The 23,162-nt window shown below is 44.7% G+C and overlaps 1 protein-coding gene across 5 annotated transcripts in view; it reads left to right on the top strand.

Annotated features, from left to right (window-relative positions):
• RIC8B (RIC8 guanine nucleotide exchange factor B) overlaps positions 1 to 19,061 on the top strand; it is a 92,072-nt gene extending 73,011 nt beyond the window's left edge. For 2 of the 5 annotated variants that reach the window (XM_080935661.1, XM_080935663.1), the window contains 2 exons: positions 4,726 to 4,845; positions 17,678 to 19,061. In XM_080935661.1, the coding sequence (XP_080791787.1) occupies positions 4,726 to 4,845; positions 17,678 to 17,789 (232 nt within the window). In that variant the 3' untranslated portion in view covers positions 17,790 to 19,061. Of the gene's footprint in view, positions 1 to 4,725; positions 4,846 to 7,593; positions 7,678 to 11,373; positions 11,510 to 12,140; positions 12,317 to 17,677 lie in introns of all 5 variants that reach the window. The other 3 variants (XR_013975495.1, XM_080935662.1, XM_080935664.1) reach the window with 3 other exon arrangements.
• The last annotated feature ends 4,101 nt before the right edge of the window (positions 19,062 to 23,162 follow it).

Raw genomic sequence — 23,162 nt, forward strand, 5'->3', positions numbered from 1 at the left:
TGTTGAGGCCACAGGCTTACTTTTCTTCTCTTTATGCTCACACTGTCGTTTCCAGAGAGGCGTGTCCAGGCTTTCAGTACTGACTGCTGATGGGCAGAAAGTGGGGACTTGTGCTTTAATTGCTCCTGAGTTCTACCTACCGCTGCACTGCGCTAGTCAGAGAGAAACATGAGCTTGCCCTTCATGCAGCTTCATGTTCATAGTTCCTACACATAGTTATCTTTCTTCCATAATTTCAAAACAGAAAAGAAATGTGTCTGCACGTGCCTGGTCTCCATGAACACAGGAGTGCTAGGACTCCCTGTCATTCAGTGCCTAGTCCTACTCACCTGACAGCTATGGCCAGATCTTCACCACACACTCAGAATTTATCTATGTCTTCTGCTTTAATTGTCACCAAGCTGAAACTTTGGCTCTGTCTAAAACCTTCCCTATTTGTCTGACACTCGGGACAGAACCACGGCTTCTTGCATAGCAGGTTAGTGCTCTGCCACCAAGTCACAGGTCCAGCTCTCTGGTACGGTTTAAGTCACTGTCTAAGTGACCTTGTTGATTCTGCCTTGGGACCTATCATTACGTCTCAGCTCAGCAGTTACTGGGGGCCTGTAAAATAGGAGTCGGACAGTGTCAGTTGTTTAAAGCTGTCCAGTGACCGAAAACCATTCTCTCTGTGGTTTGCGTGCACCTTGTCTCTCTGCGCTGTTACCATCCGACCTCTTCACCTGACCTTGTGCTGGGTGTTTCAGTGTGGAGCATACCCTCCAGACAGCTGCTGTCCCCCAGCCTCACCTCCGGGTCCTGCTCAAGTGTTTTCTCTCCTTTCTGTGAAGCCGGTGTACTGCTGTATAAAATGTGCTCTTTAAAATAATTTAATCACTTGGCAACATTTAGAATGTAGATATTTGAGATGAAAGTGTGCTTTTCTAGCCTGACCTTTGACAGGCCCATTCTTGTTCCTGACCAGTGCATGCAACTGCACAAGTTGATGATTGCAGGTGCTATGTCAAGCCAAGAAGACGGCAGCTCACTTCTATCCGCCTGCCTTCCCACCCTTGTATTCTTTCCTGTGTTCCTTGAGCCTTAGAGATAGTAATACACATGCCCTGTTCTGTGCTGTGTTCAGCTGTTCCTTTTACTCAGCACCTTAAGCAGCCATGAGTTTCTGCATTCATCATCATTTATTGGAAAGAAAAGCTTCCCTGAAGTAGTTTATCTTTTCTAAGGTAATGTTATCTATGGATATTTGCATAGATGTTTGAGGACATAAAAATTTAACTAAATGACCTTATGGTCCCTCCAGCCATAAATTTTTAAATCTGATTATCAGTACTGGGCTTGAAATATGTTGCAGAAGGAACCAAGAATCCCATCAGAGCTGGTGTGTGTGCCCTGTGGGTCCAGCCACTGGTGCAGCGGTGTAGCCCTTTCTTTGCCAGAACTCTGAGTAAAACCTAAGCCCTGCCTTTCATAGAGCTAAGTTTCCATGTGACTCTTTTTGTTAAGTGATGCTGATATTAACCAGGAACAGCTCTAGTTAGAAGAGTAAAGAGCTGAAGTGTATTTCAGCTTTTACAGACATCCTCATGCCATTTTAGCATGTTAAAGTCCCGCTGTTGCCAGACCATAACATGCCAGTTCACATATGGTCATTTAAAAAAACATGGGTAGTATCCACATGAGTTCAGACACTTGTCATCTAATTGAAAGGTAAAATTAATCACAGGGCTGGGATGATGGGAAAGGGGAGGAAAGACAAGGTAAATAAATAAACAAACAAATAAAACCATTCTTCAGAGGCACAGTTAGTGTTCTTAAAGAAACTCAGACTTCAAAGGAAGTAAAAATAACCTCAGAGTTTTGTGACAGTAAAATGTTGAAACATAAATGCTGTCTTCAATTGTGTGTATTTGTTCATCCCTAAATATGCAACTTTACATTGTTGTTGTGCGATGACGTGTTTCCTCTTCTGGGTGGAAGACTTAGGAGACTGTCTGGAGGGAGAGGTAGGTCCCATCTGCCTTCAGCCACTACACATTGGCATTTTTCTCTTGAGAGAGTGGCATTGTTGTCCTGACTGTTTTTTATATGGTTTTGTTTACATTCCCTTGAGTATCATAATGGGGGAAAATCGGTTTAAAGGGAGACAGGAAGCAGTGTTTGCGGCCTGTGTTTAAAGGAAGGTGGGGCACAGTGGTATTATGGCGTCTCCAGGGATAGGGAGGGCCTCACTCTGAGAGAGAATGCTGACTTCATGCACACTTGGAAGCAAGCTTGAGAGAAAGCTGGAGATTCAAGAACAGCTTCTAGAAAACAGATGTTATCCCACCAATGCACACCTTTAATCCAAGCATTTGGTTGGCAGAGACTTGCAGAGCTCTTGGAGTTCAAGACCAGACTGGTCTGCACAGCCGGTTCAGGACAGCCGAGGGTATACAGAGAAACCCTGTCTCAAAAGACAGACAGCAACAATAGTGAGGAAAGAACCATTCTGCCTAACCTAGGAGCCTATGCCTGACTATGCTGTGGGGGCCTCTAGCTGCACAGGCCTTAACAGTGCCTCCCGACGTGTCTCTGAGGTACACGATTGTCTGTGCTCATGTCATTGTTTTCTGAGAAGTCTATAGGTGTGATTCCTCACATTTGTCTGTGTGTGAGAAGCCTCTCTCAAGTGGCCAATGAGTGTGCTCAGCATTTTTTATTTCCCTTCTCTTCCTATAAGACCCGATTCCCTTTGCTCGATAGTAGTGTATATCTGTAGTAAGTATTTTTATTTAGTTGCTTTTATAACTTAGCAAGCAGTAAGCACCATAACAACACAGCATCTCCATACATCTCCTCTCAGGAACTTCATTCAGTTCTCTTTGTTCTTCAGTTTGGGAAATGCAAGGACCCTTTTAGCAATTTTGTGATGGCATCACTTTTGTGGGTACCTTTAAAAGGGAGAGTTAAGAGCAGTGTCTGAACAAGACACTTGAGCCCAGTCTACCATGGTAACATGGGGACATTTATATGTTGACCCTGAGGTCAGGCCAACTCTGGGTCCCCAAGTGATTTTAGTGTGTAGTCAAAATGAGGAATAAGTGACCAATCTATATAGTTTCAGGTCGCCCCAGGTTCCTAAAACACTGTAGAGATTACCTAGAACCAGTGTGTGGGAACAAGCAGAAGGATGCTCTCCCCACCTTTTCCATGTTGCTCTTTTTGGTTGTACATGGATTACTGATTGGAACAAGAGGTTTTGGTTTGTTCATTTGCTTTTTTAGAGAAGAGGTGGTGCTGGGTATTTATTTAACTCATGGCCTCACAACTCCCAGATTTTCAGCAAGTGTTCTACCAATGGGCTGTAACCCTCCCCTGTAAACCTTGGCAGGTTACTCAGGCTGGCTTTGAATTTACACACGCCAGTCTTTCAGGTATGTACCAGTAAGTCCAGCAGAACAATTTTTTGACTGTAGTTCTAGTGATAGGCCCCATCTAAGAACAGCTGCACAGACCTTAATCTAATTTGCTAAGACAGCAAAGGCAGACCCTTCCGCAAGAATTTGTGTGGTGTGTGGCCTTTGAGGAATGTAGAAAAAGAAAATGGAATTTGGTGGTGATAAATGATGGTTAGCCATTCGCTAACCTTCACTGTAACTGAAAAATCTTGAGTGGGAGTGGCCACTGGAGGAGCAGTGTCTTTAGTCAGCTCACATGACATTTTTTTCTTTCAGTTTACCCCAAGCTCCCAACACCTCCCAGTGTGTACTTGATCGTCTTGCTTGTCCTGGCCAGACCCTGACGGCCCTTAGAAAGTCATGTTACCATTGTGTTCTCTTTGGGGTATTTTGATTTTGATCATTAAAACACTGTAGTTGGCTGGTATGAGATACTCTAACTGTAGTCATGTCTTCTACTTAAGAATAATGTTTTTAAGGTGTTGCTATTTAGCTGTGTTCTATTTTCCTTCCTCAATACAAAAGATAGAAATGTGGCCTTTTATTTCAGAGTATAATTTCTTTGGTGTTAGAATGCCATATAGCTCATAAAAATACGTTATTGTTGAAGACTGCTCTAGATCTGCTCCCGAAAGCTAAGGTGCCGCATTTGTCTCTTGGTGGCCAGCTTTCACTTTTTCCTCAGCCAGATCAGATCTAATTAAAATTACTTTTTTGCTCTATTGTTGACTGTTTTAGGCACTCATTACCTTTGTGGTCTCACTAATGGACTAATTTCCCAAGATTATACGTTGGCGTGCTCTCATTTCCAAACTGCAGCTTCTCTGTTCGCATTTCGCCAGTTTTTTCCCCTTTTTTGGGACATGTTTGTTTTATGCTGTATCACAAATGGATTTTCTCATTTCAATTCCGAAAGTATTTGTCACCTTACAATCAATGAATAAGATGTACATACAAAGACATTTATTCAATGGCACCAATCAAATTTTATATTTTTGAAAGCAACCATGACTTAAAAAATAGTTGGCAAGTCAGTTTTAATTTTGTAAAAAGCCCATTTCCAAAGCAATAATATAATAATAATAATAATAATAATAATATAATAATAATGATAATGATAACAACAATAATAACATTCCTATAGCAATTTTATACAATAAAACTATTGAAATTATTGCCAATTTTTGGCTATTATACTCTTTCTTAATTAACTTAAAATTTGGACCAGAAGAGTATAGAAAGAGCATAATTCTAAAACATACAGCATAACTTTTTTTTCTTTTTGTAGCATTAATCTTATCACTGGTCATTTAGAGGAACCAATGCCAAACCCTATAGATGAAATGACAGAAGAACAAAAAGAATATGAAGCCATGAAACTTGTCAACATGCTTGATAAACTTTCCAGGTATTGTATTCCCATCCATTTTTTGCTTGGTTTCTAAGAATGGTCTATTTCTTTGTCTCTCTCACTGAGAGTTACCACAGAACAGCAACTCTGGAAACCCACGTCTGTTGGAACAGGGAGACAGAGGCAGTAGCAGCTCAGTGCCGCCATGGCTTTTCCCCATGTGCCACTTGTGGGTGTGCATCACTGCGGCCTGTCAACACTCAGTGCCGAGGCAGAACCTAGAGGTGGCTGTGATATTAACCAACTAACATCCCTGTCTTCAAAAGGATGCTGCAAGTTAGGCTCAGTGATTTTGCTGCTGCTTGTATTTTTATTTCAGTCTGTTTTGGTTTTTGTTTGAAACCATGGTGCGCTTTTTCTCCTTTCCTTTTTGATGTGCAAGTTTGCAGTATTGCTTTTTGAGTTGCTGCTGAAACCAAGAATTCTAAAATGCCTTGTATGCAACAGGAAGAAGTAAAAGGAAATAGCTCAAATAAAGGACTTTTTCTTTAAAGCAGGCACTTTTACTAAATTAGGGATTCCAAAATCATCTGCCCCTTCCTTCTTGCTTCACATCTTCCTTTCCAAATAATTCGTATCGTAAATAACTAAATTAGGATGTGCTAATCCACAAATAGCGTGTTTGGATGAGTTATTAGAAGATGGCTCCTGCAGGCTTAGATGGGCCGCCTTATTTTCCAGTCATATGTTGAGCCACTGTTTCCTGTAAGTTACCTGAGCGAGTGTTTCTTTGTGTTGATGACAGCACAGCCACCATGTAAAGGTGACTCTCTTCTGTTCATCTCATTTTTCACACAACACATCATCAAGAGAAGCAACCACTGCACTAGAACAGCCAGCTAACAGCTATGGCAAGGGGCGGGTCTGATGGGGAAGCATGGGTTACATTCATAGCAGGAGGCTTAGCTAAGCTGAGAACTGGATGGACTGTGGGTTGAGGACTATTTTGACACTTTGTGGTCTGACTTAGGCTTTCTGCAGGGGCAGTGCTAGTGTGTAGAAGCTGATTAAAAGTGGCTTCATTATCTACAGAGTATTCTAGAACTTAGTGACCATCCTTTCCCAGCATGAAAATTTACTACTGTGCTTGTGCCGTTCAAAAGACATTTGGCCTGTATGCAAGTTGAATTGTCCTTAATGTTGAATACAGCAAGTTCTGTCCCAGAAGGAATTGGCAACAGTCATAGAGACTGTTACTTGAACAGACCTATATTAAGCAGAATAACGAGCTCTGTGTGAGTATTTAAAGATACAATCTGGTAGCTGGGGAAAGAGTTCAGTGCTAAAGTGCAGGCCCTGGGCTCAGTCCCCAGTACCCCTCCCTCCAAAATTGAATGAAATCAATGGCATCCATCTGGTGGAGGCTAGAAGGGAAATTGTTAGCAAGGACCTGAGTAGGACACATTGGTGTTTTAGCACAGTAGATCATTCAGGTAGTTTAAATTTCTTGTTGTAACAGTAGGAGTTGCTGACAACTGTCACGTGTGCTGTATTGGTGAACCATTTTAATCTGCATGAAAATACCCATGGACAAAACATAGAAAATGAGGAACAAACTACCCAGGATAATGCAGTGTAATATGGGTACTTGGCTTATTCACTGAGACATCACCAATTTCAGAAGGTACCCTATTAATTCACACAAGACAAAGAGGTTCTTTTCTTTTTAATCTCAGACAAATCTACACATTTGATACATATTTTAGAAGCTACAAATAAGTAAACACTTATTTTGCCGTTTAAAGTTGAATCGAACGTAAACTTGAAGGCAGTCATAAGTCATGTTGATGTTTCGCATGCTGTGTGGTGGGTTGTACACTGTCCGCCTGTGTATGCTTTCTAACATTTGCTCTCACTAATGACAGCAGCAGCTGTATGAAAGTCAGCAGTAGTCTTTCCAGAGCCATTGTGCAAAGATAAAGCCATTCTCCCTGCGCCTTACATGTCTGCTGTGCTGGACTAGTCATTAGTCTTAAGCTTCATCTCTCTTTTCACTTTTTCTTATTTTTTGATAAAATAAGAAAAAATAAGATGCCATACAACCAAGAAGCTGTTAGTCAGTACTGTGCCCCCCCCCCCCCGCAGGGCACTGAGCTAGGAGGGCAAGGGTGATGTGAAGGTGACTGAGCGGGACACAGTTTCTGCTCCAGGGGGAGAAGTGGCGGTCTGGTTTATTCCAGAATACAAAGTAGAAATGGTGATGGTCAGGGTCCATGTTGAAATGTGTGCCCCAGGGAAAGGAGCAGTTGTTCTGTCTGAAGGGTTCAGGGAAAGGAAGTGACGTGTGGGCTGCTCATCAAGTTCTCTAGAGAGAAATGGAGACGAGAGACTTAATCCTTTCACGTCTCTGGACGTCGTATACTGCATCTTCCAGAGAGCTCAAGCAGTATGTCAGGCCTGATTGACCAAAGGGAAATGCAAGGACCATAGAGATGCCCAAAACACTTCCAAGTTGATGGCTGCTGATAATCCATTTCTCTTGATGGTTTGCAAAGTGGTCACCAATGTGCTCTCTCTCCAACTCCCATGATAAAGTGAGACTAGGAACTTCATTTTCCAGAACTCAAGGCCTTTGCTCTGTCTACTGCATTACTATGTCTGTCTGTCAGAGTGTTTGCAGAACACTTCTTAGTCATCCTCAGCAGTTTCTCCTGCATTGTCAAGGAAGGGCGTGTGGAGGAGAGGATGGACTGGAGGTGGTGTGGCCAAGGCACGGACACTAGACACTTCCTTTTTCATCCATAGGAGAGCAGATGTGAAGGACCTGCACCAGGATGGTGGTTAGCAACAGTGGCCCGTGCCAAAGCACTTACCAAAGTGATGACTAAGGTTGGTCATGCCAAGTCCTGTTCCTGAGCCTGGTGTAGGGTATACATGTGACAAAAGTGTCAGATTGCTGCTGTGAGACTTGAGGTCACATTTCCATCTTCCTTCGTGTGGACACAACCACTTCCATAAGGACTCATACTCTCAGCATCTTTATCCCAGCTGGACTCGGAAAGGTGCTGAGGTCAGCCGTCAGAAGACATCTTACTGAATGTGGACTAAGCTTCCTCAAGGAGTCTTGATTTGTTTAATATAAAGATTGTGTCTTTGGTAGATGTCTCTGTCCCTCCTATGGAGACAGCAGTGCACCTGGAGGTTCTCAAAGCTAGAAACCATGTGAAGCCTGTAAAGGCTGTCCTGTCGAGCTAGTTCAGGGCCTGTGTCTAAGCTTCCCCAGTGTGTGAGGATGGAAATGGAAATGGCTGGCCCCAGATTTGAAGGTCGGGTTTGTTTGTTTGCTTGCTTGCTTGTTTTATTTTCTCTATAGAATAACCTGCAGGATTCATGGCTTCAAAGTGAAGTTGTCATTTCTAGTTCTTGGCCATACTTTATCAAAGTAGAGGACTTAAAGGAGTACCATAAAGAAATGCAGGCTAACTAACTTAAGTAGCATGGCTTCTCTAATCTAAGTAAGTATGGTATTTAGCAGTCAAGCCTGAGGTGTAAGGCTACAGAAAACATCATTTGACATAACATCTCCACCTCCTCTCTCCTTCTCAGACTTTGAAAGCAAAAATAAGCCCCTGAACTCAAGCAGAGGCTAGAGTGGTGACTGCAAGTAGGAAGTCCAGTGTGCCTGGCACAGCTGCCTTTCCCAGCACCCACACTCTAACTTCGCCTTCAGCCCATGCTGGCCAAGGGCAAGAGCATCTTAGTTTCAGCTGTTCCTACTCCTCCTCTCCCCTTTATTTCCTTGATTGAAACCAGGCGGGCTGCTCTTCTGACCATTCTTTCCAGCACTGTTTGATGAGGCACTTGTCCATTTGCTTGTCCAACAGAAACTGTGCTTTAAGTTGTATCTCAGTAAATAAACAATGCTATTCTGCCCACACTTCCTATTGTCCTCCACACCCTGGCCACTAACCGTGCTTCCTACCCAGCATGTCGATGCGTGGGACATGCTTTCTTAGTTCTGACATTAGATACAAGGATAATGCATTTGAATCAAGAGACAAGTGTTTAACTCCATGGTTATGATTGATTTGCATCTAGAAAGGAAGAGATACAGGAGTTTTTTCCGATGTAAATAAATCCTATTGCTCATCTTACAGAAATGCTAAAACCTGTAATTGCACATGCCTTTATGAGGAGTTAGTCTATGTTATACTTTTTGGGTGTATTTCAGAAATACAACCCACCTTTTTAAAGCATTATAAGACCTAAAGTAAGCACCAATAATCTTAAGGTTCAAAGGCCTTAATCTTAAGTCAGAATATCCTTTGGGTCTGCACTGTCCATTGTGGGAATTACTAGTCCATGACTACTGAGTGCTTGAAGTATGATTACTCCAAATTAGGATGTCCTCGAAAGAGCAAAAGAGACTGGAACATATCTTAGTAATTATTTAGTAGATTATGTATTTTACAGGCCAATTTTCATACTGAATTAAACCCAAGTCAATTTTACCTTAATTTTCCTTTTCTTAGTTGGACGTTGACTGTCAAGATGCAGTTTACATGGTGGTTTGCCTCATATTTCGGACACACCTCACTGTTGTCCATCATTAAGGTTCCATGAAAACTCAGCTATGGTGCAGCTTGGTGCTTTATATACCGGCACACCCGGACAGGAACCAGAGAGGATTATGTTAAGAAGCCTGATTCTGTGTATCTTTAGGTTATAGAGGACTACCCAGTGGCCAGACACCTAAGTAGGATGTCATGTTCCCTTCATATTCACTGCTGAAAGTCACTGAGTGCTTGGTTAAAGCACAGGCTGAAATGTCATTTGATAGTTAGGAAACCATGAGATAACAATATTGTCCGTCCTCGGTTGCCTTTCTCGCTTCCGGGTCCTCCTATTGGATGCCTGGTCAGAGCTGGTGTGTGTGCCGCTCACTCGATGTGCAGACTGCCTCAGTAATCTTGTTAACTTGGACAGCAGGGTGAAAGAGTTCTCTAAGAATGTTACCAAGAAGTAGTAAAGAATGCCATAATTTAAGGATAGAGCTAAATGTCTTCTTTCTACACTGTCCCTACCTCATCCTCTAACGTGTCCATAACTGTGCTATCTAACACAAGGCCATAGCAGAATTTTAGAAGCTTTGCATGCTATCTTCTAACAAAAATAAGAATAATAAATGCTAACTTAGTGCTTCAAAATGTACAAACTGCTTCCATATGTGTACCCTGTTGATCATTAAGACAATCTTGTGATTTCAGTAGGACAGAGGTATGTTATTAAGTGAGCTTATCAGGGCTTAAGTGACTGACTCAAGAGCAGGTGTTAAAATGATCCCTCAGGAACACATTATTTTGAAAAATTACCAACAGTCCTGAGCAGTTTGTCAGTCTGATTATTTTTAAATGAAACATAAATGTTAATAAGTACAAAGTACCAAAGCCCAACAGTGAGCATGTCTACCTTGACAGATTGCAGATCAGAGAGTAGAGACACATCTCCACACCATGAATCAGCTCACAGTTAAGTGACTGCTCGATGAGAAGACAGTAGACGTTCTACCACCCTTCCTTGTAGCTGGGTTTCGTCATTGTTTTCCAAAGAATGAATATGGTAACCTAACAGATTCTTACACATTATCACACTTCTAAATCTAAAATTTAAAATGGCATCCCTGGGGGAAGTTTTAGACTATCCCAATCCCATTACAAAGTGGAAGGAAGGCTGTGGTAATTTGAGCAGTACCCCTTGTCCTTTTATCTTGGGGCTGACGTATTTACACAGCACATTTTACTCTCCCAGTGGTGCCCCATCCTAGCCAGCAATGGTGAGGGCTGAGTGGAAGGTCTCGGATAATAAGATGCAGTGGGAAGACCTTGTATTTGCTGTGGGAAAACCACCATTCGCATTGTTTCTCCTCAGCTGATGTCCTGGTGAAGAAACAGTGTCCACACCAAAGGCCACCACACTCCCAGCATCCAACATAGTTATGTGACTCTGCACTTAGAGTTATTACCAGCAGTGAGAAAGAACCCCAGAACACTTCAGAGACTTGTGACTCCTCACTGCAGAGCCAGGCCCTCTGGGCTGTCAGAAAATCCATCCCCATAGGCATTTTATGTTAATTAACATACTTCATTTATATACTAATGTCTCATCCCTTCTTTCAAAGACGAAAAGGAATTAAATATGAAATGACTAATTTAACATGTCAAGGCTCTTTTTCCAGGCCAACCTCACATTAAGAACAGGAATCCTTGTGCCAAAGTAACAGCTCCCAATTATCCAGTCTTGGGTTTTGTTATACATTGAACAGAAGTCAACAAAACAAGAATATAGCAGAACATGACTAAATAGCAGCACCCTCATTAAAACAGAGAATTAATCAGGGTGATTAAAGGAAGCAGGGCTTCATAGGTTCCCCCCTTTCTTCTTTTCTAATCACAGAACAAAATACATTACACAAAAGGCTCGGAACTATTATATAGTGCTCAATTAGAGGGAGGTGAACAGGTCTCTTAACGTGCTGTTTTATCGAAGGAGCAGACTGGTGTTTGCATGATTGTTGTTTCATTACAGACCCTGTCATTAATTCCATGTGTCAATACTGCCCTGTAGTACACAGAGCAGACAAGAAAGAAGAGCCCTTGAAAACAAGGGAAAGCTTTTTGAGTCGTTATCAAGCTAAGTGGCAAGCGGGAAGCTGAAACTCTAGGTAAATTCGAAGGGACTCCTGGGAGATGTGCAGGTGGGAAACAAGGATGTGTTTTTACCAACTGCTTTATTGTGCCCTGCTTTCACAAGTGCACTTGAACCAAATGCTTTGTTTATCCTGCACAACATGTGTGCTGTGGGCAAGAGTATTCTCTGGCTCCAGGTCAAGTAAGGTGTCACACATCCACATCTGACCTAGTCCATATGGTACAGTGGGGCATGTTACTGTCTGAGCCCTGATACTGACCATCACTGCTGGAGAGTCACCTAGGAACTTGAAGCCCTAAAACAGTGTGGCCATCTCTACAGTTCTAGAGCTGTCACAGAGTATCACACCAGCAGGACGGTGTTAAATATTCTGGGAAAAATATTATAAAGAACAGAAAATTTTAAGTATGTTTAAATTCCCACCCCTAGATTTAAGAACCTTTTTCTTTTTATTATTATTTATTACTATTACTACTACTATTATTTTGGTTTCCATTGGCAGTCCCAAGGGTTAGGCTGGGGCAAAATAGGGTTTCTTTTCTTGGACGTGCTTTATCTGTGTCCTCTTGCCTGGCCACACCCTTATAGACTATGATTCCTTATCGTTTAGTAAGATCAAATTTCTAAATGATGTTTCGTTCCAGTTGAACATTCTTGGAGGCTTATCTCTTCCCTGGCCAGATGCCTGATCAGATGAGAAGCCCGCCATGATACTGTCACAGTGCCTAGAATGGGCTCTTTATCCAGTAGACATCACTGTACTTTTTGGTGATAACGGGGGCAGTCTTAACTGTGTTAAGGCCTGTATATAGCATTGAAGGTAAGTATGAAGCAGTTGTTGCTATGTGAATATCTTAATCCTGATACGTATTTCAACTAAGATGTTTATTGGACTCCCGGCCATCATTTTTTTAGAGAGAACCTTCATAAATTTAGGACCAGTGGTAACTCTTCATAGAATGGCTCAGTGAAGGCCTGAAGCCACCTGGATCCTGAGTGTGGTACTTGCCATTGCTTTAGCAATCATGTAATCAATCACCTGCTGGCAGATTGCAGAAGAGGTTTGTGGTCATGCTGCATGTCATTGACAGGCAGGTGCTGCATTGACCGTTAGATTTAGAATATCTTGATTAGGAAGGAAGGACTAGGATACTGATTGTGAGTGTCTTAAAAACCCCAGTAGCTTCTTATGTGGTTCACAGTGATTTAGTAGCCTGATACTTAGTCTTAAAATTAGTATAGAATATTGGGGATCATCTTGTCCAACCCCTCATTCTGTAGCTCACAGAGGCAAATGGCTTGCCCAAGAGCTTGTAACAGACTAGTAGAAGATCTGAAGCTGGAATCTAGAACTCCCAAAGTCTCAGGGACAAGCTGAATCTGTACCAAATGGCAGTTGACTTCTGCTGGACTGTCAGAGCCATCTGATGACGGTGACACGTGGTAAAAGCCGGTACCGCCTAGAGAATGTTTCTTGGCACATAGTCCTTTGCCATTCTTCATTTAGGCCATAGCCATGTAGTCTGTCCTTTCGGCAAACATTTACCAAGCACCTGCTGTGTGCTCTGTCCTAGATGAAAGTCACAGCCTGAGAAGACATGAATCTCTGCCCTCGAGATGAGCCCAGTCTAGCAGAGAGCATTTAACCCTTGGAAAGCATTCCTCAGAGTTTCCTATGGATTAGTAATTCTTGCCTTATTCGGTATCCTTTCTTGAGTCAGTAGCAGGGTCTCCTGAAGATTTGTAATCCTTTCCTGAATCTATACATCTTGATGAAAACACACCTGCTCTCAGGCTTAGCTAGTCTTGTTCATGGCTTAGTCATGAGGAGCCTCCAGATACAGGTCCTCTGTAAGAAGGCCAGTTACATGTAGCTCAGGTGCTTAACTGCGGCTCTGCTCTCTAAGGCACTGTGCTGGAACACTACAGCTGACTAAGTGAAGCACAGAACGAACTCCTGTCAGTATGTCGGACGGGTGTTGTCTGTAGCAGTGTTCATGTTTAATGAGTACTCTTAAATATGGGAGGTGGCTCTTGAAATAGAACACAAAATACCTTTGGACTCAATCCAACTTGTTAGCCTTAGAAGCCCAGGTTTCTAGTCAGTCCCCTTCAGTGCCTCATAGCACTTTTGAGCTTTCTTTTTCCTTTTGCTCAGCTGAGCCAACCTGCTTGGCAGTCCGCACATAACTAACTCTTGCTTCTGTGCCTCTGCTTGACTAATTCTCCCCCATGACACCGTGTCTTTTCACTGCTGTTGATTACAGTGTGGCCCCAGTCGGCCTCCTGCAAGGAGCCTGTGGTGATGCCTTTCCTCCTGTGTCCCTCCCGCTTTGCATCGCCGTACGATGGTGAGGGAACGTTGCTGTGGTGTTGATAAATAGGTTCAGTTCTCTGTCATACCGTGCTGACAGTGAAGCCGTCAGATAACAGAGCATGCACTGTCAGTAGTGTCTAGAGCAAAGGTCTTGGTTGGTGTTTGTAAGGCACTAGCATTAGGATAGAGAAGAAGCGAACATTAGACTGAGAACAAGCCAGCGCTGATGGGTGAGACAGCCACACGCTAGCAAACGATCCGTTCCTGCTCCCACCCAGGACAAGAGATCTCCTTGAACACATTGCCCGTGCAGGTGCTCAGGGAAAGCAGGGACCACTTGTTGATTGTCTTAGGCTTGTAGATCTGCTCTTCTGTAATTGTGTGTGTGTGTGCGTGTGTGTGTGTGCGCGTGTGCATGCGCATGTGTGTGTTCCAAACCAACTGAAGCTTCTTGAGGACAGGGACCATTCCCCTCCCCACCACCATTCTATCAGGATGGGGGGTCTTTCTGTGAACACACAGGGAACAGGAGTACAGCTAGTGGGTTCCAATTATAGCCACACACTATGTGAAGTCTGTAGTCTGTGCTTTCATGACCGCTTAATGAGGTTCGTGTTCCTGATCCAGTTTTACAGAAAATAAAATCAGAATTTAGAGTTCTCTGGGTCTTCCAGTGAACGAGCTGTAGTTCTAGAATCAAACCCCACACGTGCCTTTCACTTCCACGGTAAGCACTCTACAGTTCACAGAGCCTTTGATCTGTGCTGCCGCCACGCTGCGCTGCGCCTCCTGCGTCGTCACTGGCAAGTAGGCAGTTAGTATTATCATGACCCCATTTGAGACACGAGGAAAGTGAGACTCAGAGACATGCCCAAGATCATACAGCTGGTAAGCGGAGGAGCCTGGACTTCAGACTTCCTGACGGAAAATCTTTTTGCCCTGCATACAACATCACATTGCTGTCTGGATTTATTTGCATGAATGCATGACTCTGTGGCCAAGTTTCACTGACGCCCTTCCTACAGAAGTGTCAGAGTACATAAGCATTGCATGGAGCCATGTGGAAAAGAAAATAACTCCTACCTTCTGAGGACCTTCCATGTCAATAGAGGAGTGCTACAGGTGTCCTCCAAAAAATACTTGAGAATAGTTCATATGCGAGAATTAAAAGATGGGTGGCCTTCTATAAAATGACTCCCGTAGTTAGGTCATAAAACCATGTAAGTCTTAACTGTTCAAGACTGTAACGTTGGACTGAAGCGCACTGACACAGATAACACCCTTGACTGGAAATATTCTTCTTGGGTTTTTGTAGAAAGTAGCTGGTAGCTGGCACTGGCAGCTAAGCCCCCGTGTTGCTGTTACTGTGGGAGTATAATGGTTAGTGCTGGCAGGGCGGTTGTTTGCCAGGCAGTCTGTAGGCCCTTGCCTCTCCTGTGCTTCTCACCATCCAGCCCTCCCATAGCTCACTGCCTGCAGTTACCAATACCTTTAAACCAGGCCATTGGGGCCTTTCAGTTCTGTGCTTCAGTTTGGTTGACTTGGGTTTGGGATTTTGACCTTTGGGGCCAGGCTTGTTTTTACAGATGTGTACCAGCGCGTCTAACCTTGAGACCTAGGATCCCCTTACCCTCAGTGAGCCATTTCCAGCAAGCTACCCCTTCCTTTGCATCGGTTGTTAGCATTCACGTCACAAAAGTTGGCATCACAGGCAGGACTAGAAAACACAAACTAACTGTGGTGGGCCACAGCAAAGCTAGAGACTCGCCGATGGCATTTCTATGTGTGTGCCGCACAGGCAGCTCAAGCCCCTTGTGTCTTGGAAAATGGTGCAGTTTCACTGACTCTTTCCTGTGTTCTGGCTCCTGTAGGTAGTGCCATGCCCTTAGGATCCACCCTGGACCATCGGGGCACCCTCTTACTCACCTTTGCCAGCCCCTTCCACACCTGCCTTAGGCACAAGGCCTTTCCCCCAGCCTCAGCCTAGTCCATCTCTCTCCTTTTCCATTCAGCATGACAGTGACTTCCTAATGCCTCACCTGTCTGCCACCTATTCCAGTGTGTCTAGCACTGCACTTGCAGAGGGTGTGAACCAATAGGCATTGTACATGGCAGATGCTAAGCTCCTTCCTTTCAAGTTACCATTTACCTCTTGCCCCCTCTTCTTTCTTGAACCTCTGCTCCCTAAACACTGGTCCCTTGTCCAGCCCCGTAAGAGCAGTAAGCAGAAAAGGTGGACTGACATAGTCACACAGGATGATGGGACCTAACTCATGGCAGGGATCGCTCATCTGTGGTGCCTTCTCTGCCTCCCCCGGTAATGTGGCTGTGTTTCCTCTCAGGAGCCACAGGGTGTCGTCTGCACTTCTCTCAGGACCTTTTCCCCATCTGTGTCCCAAGAATCTTGGGTCTGTGTGTTTCACCCATTTGTCAAGGGCAGCAGTGGCACCCTGACCTTCCTCTTCTGCCCAGGAGTGGCAGCTCCTTTGTGGTGGTTGAACAGTGAAGTCAGCTGCTTTCTGTGAATCAGAGCAGTCAGTTGAGATGGACTTAGTGCAGAGAGCACTGGAGTAGGATTTGGGAGACCTGTCCCAGGCCCAGCTCACCAAGTGGACTTGGGTAAATCACTCTGCCTCCTTTTAAGGAGGGGAGTTGGACTAACTGATCTCGGAGGCGCCATCCCACTTTAAGCTGTATAACTGTGTCCTGTTGCTTATATGTAACATGCAGGAGCCTCAGGTTAGTCAGTCAGCCAGCCACTTTTCCCAAACAGACCCTGGCCTCAGAAGTTATCCTCTGGTACTAGCAAGAGCTACTTGCTAACTCCTAACTCCTGTTGCTTTAACCCATCACCGAGCTGAACTCCCCTCCCCAGGTTTGCTGAGTTACCACAGTCATGGCTGCCCTTTCCCAGGGGAACCCTTTTTTTTTTGTGTTGCCTGGAAAACAGTAGCAAGAAGCAGGGGCAGTAAGTGCCATGTTCCCCTCACCCAACAGCCCACCAACATTACAGCTGCTGCCTCTGGGCTGTGGTGCCTTTCCATGAGAAATTAGTGTGCCGGGCTCCTTTGTGGTCCTCCTCAGGACACTGTGAGCCTGTTGGGAGTGGAGAGACCGGTGCTAGCAACTCAATAGGTACATTCGTCACAAGCTCCATGTAATAAGTCAGGCCTATGAAAAGATTAAATACGTCTTTCCTGGTGCTTTTTGATTGGCTTAATCAATAATTAATCATCTTAGATGAGGCTGTAACTTGTGGAGTGGATACAATTGGATTAGCTGAAGAGAGACTGTTGGGGAGCTTTGAAGAGATTAAAATGACTGTCAATCCCATAATTAAACTGCCACAAACAAAAGCAATGGTATTTTAAACAAAAACAAGGAAAGAGAGAGAAAGAAAGAAAACAGGGAAATCCGACTGATTGGAAATGAACCAACAGGGTTTGTGAGTCGGAGATGATGGAAGGACCCAAATCTGACTGATTCCATGAAATGAAACGTGCCTTTGATTCTGAGTTGAGCAGGTAAAACTTCTCTAAAACAAAACAAATCCACAAGAGGTAAATAAAGTTAATTATTCAAACCCGAAGAGACCTGCTCCTTGTCCTGGGCGCATTTGGGCCTTGACTTCTCCTCCTTTAATTGGCTTAGGTTTGGCTTGTGTGAATGAAGCCTTTCATGTCCCTCTTTCTCCATGCCCCTTTCATCTTTCTATTACAAATACAGAGAGCTTGAGAGAAAATACTTTGGTTTTTAAAGACTTCTCTTTTTAAAAGGCTGTGGATTGGGTGGGGGAGGGGGTGTGTGTGACGCTGGTGAATACCTCTTTTTCTCTCTCTCTCTTTCTTTTATCTCTTTTTCCAGAGAGGAGTTGCTTAAACCAATGGGACTAAAACCTGATGGGACAATAACGCCTTTGGAGGAAGCACTCAGCCAATATTCTGTCATCGAAGAGACCAGCTCGGACACAGACTGAAAGCATGTCACCTGCTCCACTCTCAATATGGCTTTTATCAGCATCTTTTCTCTGTAGCTCCAGGGGAATCTTTTTCTCTAAAACGTTTATGCCCTCGCTTTGGCTAGAAACACATTAACTGGTTTACTCATTGGGAATCCAGCATATTTAAGAGGTAATCCTGTGTTTTCTGCAACATTGAGGCATTCATACAGAGCTGCAGTTAGGCAGAGTTGCGGGGCTAGAAGCAGAAGCAGCCATCCTACTGCGCCAGGACAGAAGACGGGACTCCACCCGCACAGCAGCCTGGCCAAATCTGGCAGTCTTGTTGCTGGGATTCCTAGCCGAAGATTCAGCCGGGTCCTTCCACCCACTCGTGTGCACCGCCCCTCTGAGTCTCTCCAGCGACCGAGGCACACGAGAGCCCAAGGAGCTGGTAAATAAGGGCTGAAGCAAAGGGACTCCTTAGATCAGCGCTGACTGAATGGAAGCCAGGCAGCTGCTCTGGAAGCCTAGCCCCACCCTTCATTTCGGTTTTATACAAATGTGGAAACACTCGCGCGCGCACACACACACACACACACACACACACACACACACACACACACACGGCCCCGCTCTAAAATTTTGTCTGTCACTTAGCTAAAACTTGAGGTTACATCTCTCCCTATGAGGAGTTAGAAGTGATGGTTTAGTTCAGGCAGCTACAGTGCCTATTTACCCCTCGTTCCTGAACACTACTAGTACCGTAGGCTGGACCACCATCTGTACCATCGCGTCCACAGTGTGCATTCTGAGTATCACTCAGGGTGCCAAGTACACACTCATCCTCCAGGCACCAGAGAGGATGGGGCTCCCCGAGTAGTGGGAGTTGTTTTGTGGCCTGTGCTGGGGGTAGGGAGCCAACAGCACACATTGTACATAAAGGTCATATGTGTGTCATGTGTTTTAAATGGGGGTCTCTGTATGTATGTGTGTGTGTTCTACCTTTCTACATATGTGATCAGTTTAATGGTAACTTTATTTATTTAAAAAAAAGAAACACAAATAGTTACTATTAAACTGATGAAGGCTGTTTATTTTTACTCTTAGAAATGGTCATATGAAGTAGATGTGCAGTCATGTAGACAGCAGGCCAAGGTGATCCGTGGCTAAAGTTGAAAGGGGTTGGTTTCTTTCATATATATATGTATGTGTGTGGATACGCATACATAGATATATGCACACATAGATTATGTGCTTGACCACTGCCTTTTAAAACTTTAAATTAAATAAAACATTGGGGATGATTCAGTTTAGCCATGTGCGTGTGTTTCTTTATGGAGACGTGGCTGAGGAGACACCATTGCATGGTCTGCCTCTTAAGGTCTCTGTGCACCCGTCCCTCACGGTCACCGAGCAGCCTCTTTACAGGACAGTGCTTAGCACTGGCGAGGACAAAGTCACCCAAAACTGTTCTGGCAAGACCGCGTGCCAAGAATTGAACCTGAAAAGGCCTTTGGGCTGCCAGAGACACCAGGAAGTTCTTACAGTTGACTCTGAGGGACCTTACAGAGTAATCTCCATCGCTGAGATTTATGTCCACTTCAAACATGTTTGATGGCTTGAACCTTGACACCTCCTCACCCCACCCCGCCCCTGCACAAAGGCACAAAAGGAAGTTAGTGGGTCCTAAGTAGGCACACTGAAAGCCAGAGAAGTCAGCCGGGAGCGGGGGTCTGCAGCACCCACCCCTTCTGATTCAAATGGGGTCAGTGTGTACACCACCGAGAGAGGAGACGCCACCCAAGGCGCAGCACGCCCGGGACTCTGCTTACCCAGGAGCACTCGAGTTGACCCAGAAAATAGTGTGTGTGACGGTGTGGCCAGAGATGTGCTTTCCCAATAGTGGCCCTGAGCTGCTATAAAAGAACCAATCAGAATCCTTGTAAGAAGACTAGGGACTCTCAGCCATGGCTGTTGAGAACTTGTGGTGATCCATGTTTTAGCCAGTGGCACCACCAGTAAAATTTTCATTTTATTCTGCAATTCATAATTTTAGCCTAAGTGGGAAAAAAATCCAGAGAAGGAACTTAGTTATTTTGTTATTTCATTCTACAAATCCATTTTGAAAGTATTTTTATAATCTCTGGCCAGATAGCTTTTCCGTGAATGTCAGCCTACAAAAGCAAGGTGTGCCCAGTGAAATGCCCCCTTGCTATCTCCGGGCAAGGGCTTGCACAGTGACGTGGCTGTACTCCGGGGCTTTCAGCGAGGTCCTTTCACCTTGCGTCTCTCTGTGCTGGGCACTTACTTTTGTTTTTTAAGGATTCTTTAAAAGAAGGAATAGCTTCACCTCGCACACAGAGGAGCACTGAGCACCAAGCTTTGTGTCTTCTCTAACTTCATCCTATCTCCAGGAAGAGCCTTTCCAGAGAGCTTCTTTGCTTCCTAGTCCCTCAGCAAGTCAGGGTCCAGCTGTGGGCTTGTCTGCGCCAGCCCTGTCACGTGCAGGACCACTAGCCAGAGGCTTTGAGAAGGACGCAGCACAGGGCTGAACGTGGTCCTCCCCAGACCATCTTAAGCAATAACTGTTGGAGCTGCAGTCTCTGGCCTTCCCATCTGCATGAGAGGGAGAAGTCTGGTCAGTTAGTAGGTGTTAGATGAAGACCTGGATGCCCTTAGGTTAGAGAGCAGCAGTGTGGGCCAGTCCTCCAGTGAGAGGGGTCAGACAGTGGCCACTGTAGATTACTGTCTTTTACTGGACTTTGGAAGCGAAGGGTGGATAGGAAAGCATGTCCTAAAGCAAAGCGTTGGAACTCCTTAGAGGAATGGTTTCCAGATGTCTGACCCTTTCACATGTCCAATGGTTTTTCGTGGCAGACAGGGCAAATGCTACCCTTCCTCTATATGTGGCACAGGCTGAAGGAAGCTTTGCAAGTGACTGAGCAGTGCTTCAGCACGTGAGTCTTGCTGCCCCGGGACTGGGGATCCGTCTACATCAGCTCTCTTCCCCCCTTGTCTATCAGTCATACATGCTCCTTGTAGAATGTTTAGAAAATTCGGAAACAAATAAAACTAGCTATTGACCCAGAGTCCTCCTGCCCCAAGAGCATCACTGTTAATGTTTAGTGTATTTCTTTCCTATATTTTTTCTATGCATATATAATTTATTTTACTACAAGATTGGGATCATGCTGTGTTTACAGATTTGTACCCTGCTTTCCTTAACATTGTGAGCATTTTCCCATACCAATAAATATTCTTCAAATGTTAATGGCTGTGACATTCCGTTACATGAAGTGTGGCAAATCACCACAATGAATATTATGGCCAACCCTGTCTTCCATCCATTAAAAAGATGTTGCCTTCTGTCTTTTGGGGAGGTGGCTTGGGCCTCTGCTCAGTAAAGTCATAGCGACTGGAAATCTGGGAGGAGCAGGGTTCACCCAGCTGTGCAGCACAGTCCGAGGAGCTATGGAATCGAGTCATGCAGCAAGATTTAAGTACTCAGAAAGTCTCGCAGGGTAAGTGGCAAGGGTGCCAGAGAGCTTGGGAATAAAGATGCTGGCTTCGGGTGAACACTACAGGTGGGAGGGCGGAGAGTGACATGTTCTTCAGGAAAACCAAACTGACCCCTGTTGACGTGATAGGCACCATGAAGAGGAGAAAGGATCATGTGCTAGAAGTCTTGGAGGCCAAGTTGGTAACAGCCACCATGAGACTTGGGCAAAGGAGGAGATCCTGGAAGGATTGGGTGCTGTGGCTGATGCATTGCTGAGCCCGGTGCTGCTTCCAGAAGGACCTGCACAGGTCGCTCTGTAATTGACATTCAAACTTCAGATTGCCGGATATGGGAAAGAAGGTGTCCTGTCAGAACTGGCTCGAACCGGAGCTTATAGGCCAAAGGCACACACTGTATTGACAGACATAAGAAACGGGCATGACAGGACAAGTATCGCATGCCTTGGGACTGGACACTGAGGAGCCATGTTTCTGGCAAGGACTAGACATGACATAAAGCCCACTGCTGTGGGACAGACTGGATTGGAGAAAAGCAAACACGGAATGCCATTGCCTCAGCTTCTGTAGGGTACACATGCCCTGAAATAGAGCGTGACAGACAAGGGCAGAGTCACGACACACTTAAAACTGCAGTCAGCAGTAGTCTGTAGGCAAGAGAGCTCAGGAAGTGGAGAAAAGGGCCACTCCGGGTCCCAGCCTATGGATTACCAAGTAGATTGTGAGCAGGGGGAGATTAAATTATTTCCAAGGAGAGAGATAACTCATGGGTAAGAGCACTGGATATTCTAGAGGAGCCCAGTTCAAGTCTCAGTACCCACAAGGTAGCTCACAAGCATCTATAACTTCAATTCCATGGAATCGAGCAACCTCTTCTGGTCTCCACAGGCACCAGGCACACACATGGTACATGCATGTAGGCAAAATAACCATATGTATACAGTAAAAGAATTATTTCCAGGACTTCTCAAAATTGTCAGGTTACTATTACCTTCTGTCACAAGTGATGAAGATATTTGTCCTGTAAAGAGAGCAGGTAGGCTTGGCTGGGAGGTCTGGTTATTTCAATCCATGGGTCAGTTGATCCCTGTTTTGGGGCCTGTGTTGAGATGGCACACCATATTTGGGAGAGCATGGCACCGGAAACAGATCCAGCTAGCAAAATAAAAAGGGGGGCTGGGTGGGGGAGAGGAAGAGTTAGAATCCCATAATCCCTTTCAGGGGATAATCCCCACATCCCAACATTTCCATTACTTCTTGGTAATAATGCCAGGCTGAGGAATAACCCTTGAATATATGGTCCTTTAGGGGACTTTGCAGAAAAGATAACGGTGCCCGAGCATTTTATTGCACGAACAGTGCCTTGTGTGTGCAAGCACTGCATAGATGCGTAATGATGAAAGGGAGAAAATGGAGTTTGTTTCTAAGCTTTACTGTATTTATGGTATCATTTTTGCCTGTTTGTATTTTCTGTCAAAATACAGGAGGGCAGATGGAAGAGTGTGATGAGGTTGCCACAGTCTACACGGGTTTCAGATCCTGCTGCCTCTAGTCCTATAATCCGAAATACTGACAACCACTATAAATACACTAATTTTAGCCAGGTGGTGGTGGGTGGTGGCACACACCTTTGATCCCAGCCCTTGGGAGGGAAGGGTAGACAGGTCTCTGCTAGTCGAGTCTACAAAGCAAGTTCCAAGACAGCCAGGGCTACACGTAGAAACAACAACAACAAAGGCTAACTTTAACCTGTCACCCGACCTGGATTATACCTCCCAGCTTCACACTTCTGTGTAACCCTGGAAACTCAACCGATAGTCACAAGCTAAGGAGCCTTGGTAGTCTGCAAGGAAGATAACAAGACTTTCCTTCCCACTAGGGCTGAGCAAGTTA

This window comes from Micromys minutus (assembly GCF_963924665.1).
Source record: "Micromys minutus genome assembly, chromosome: 22".
Lineage (NCBI taxonomy): Eukaryota > Metazoa > Chordata > Mammalia > Rodentia > Muridae > Micromys > Micromys minutus.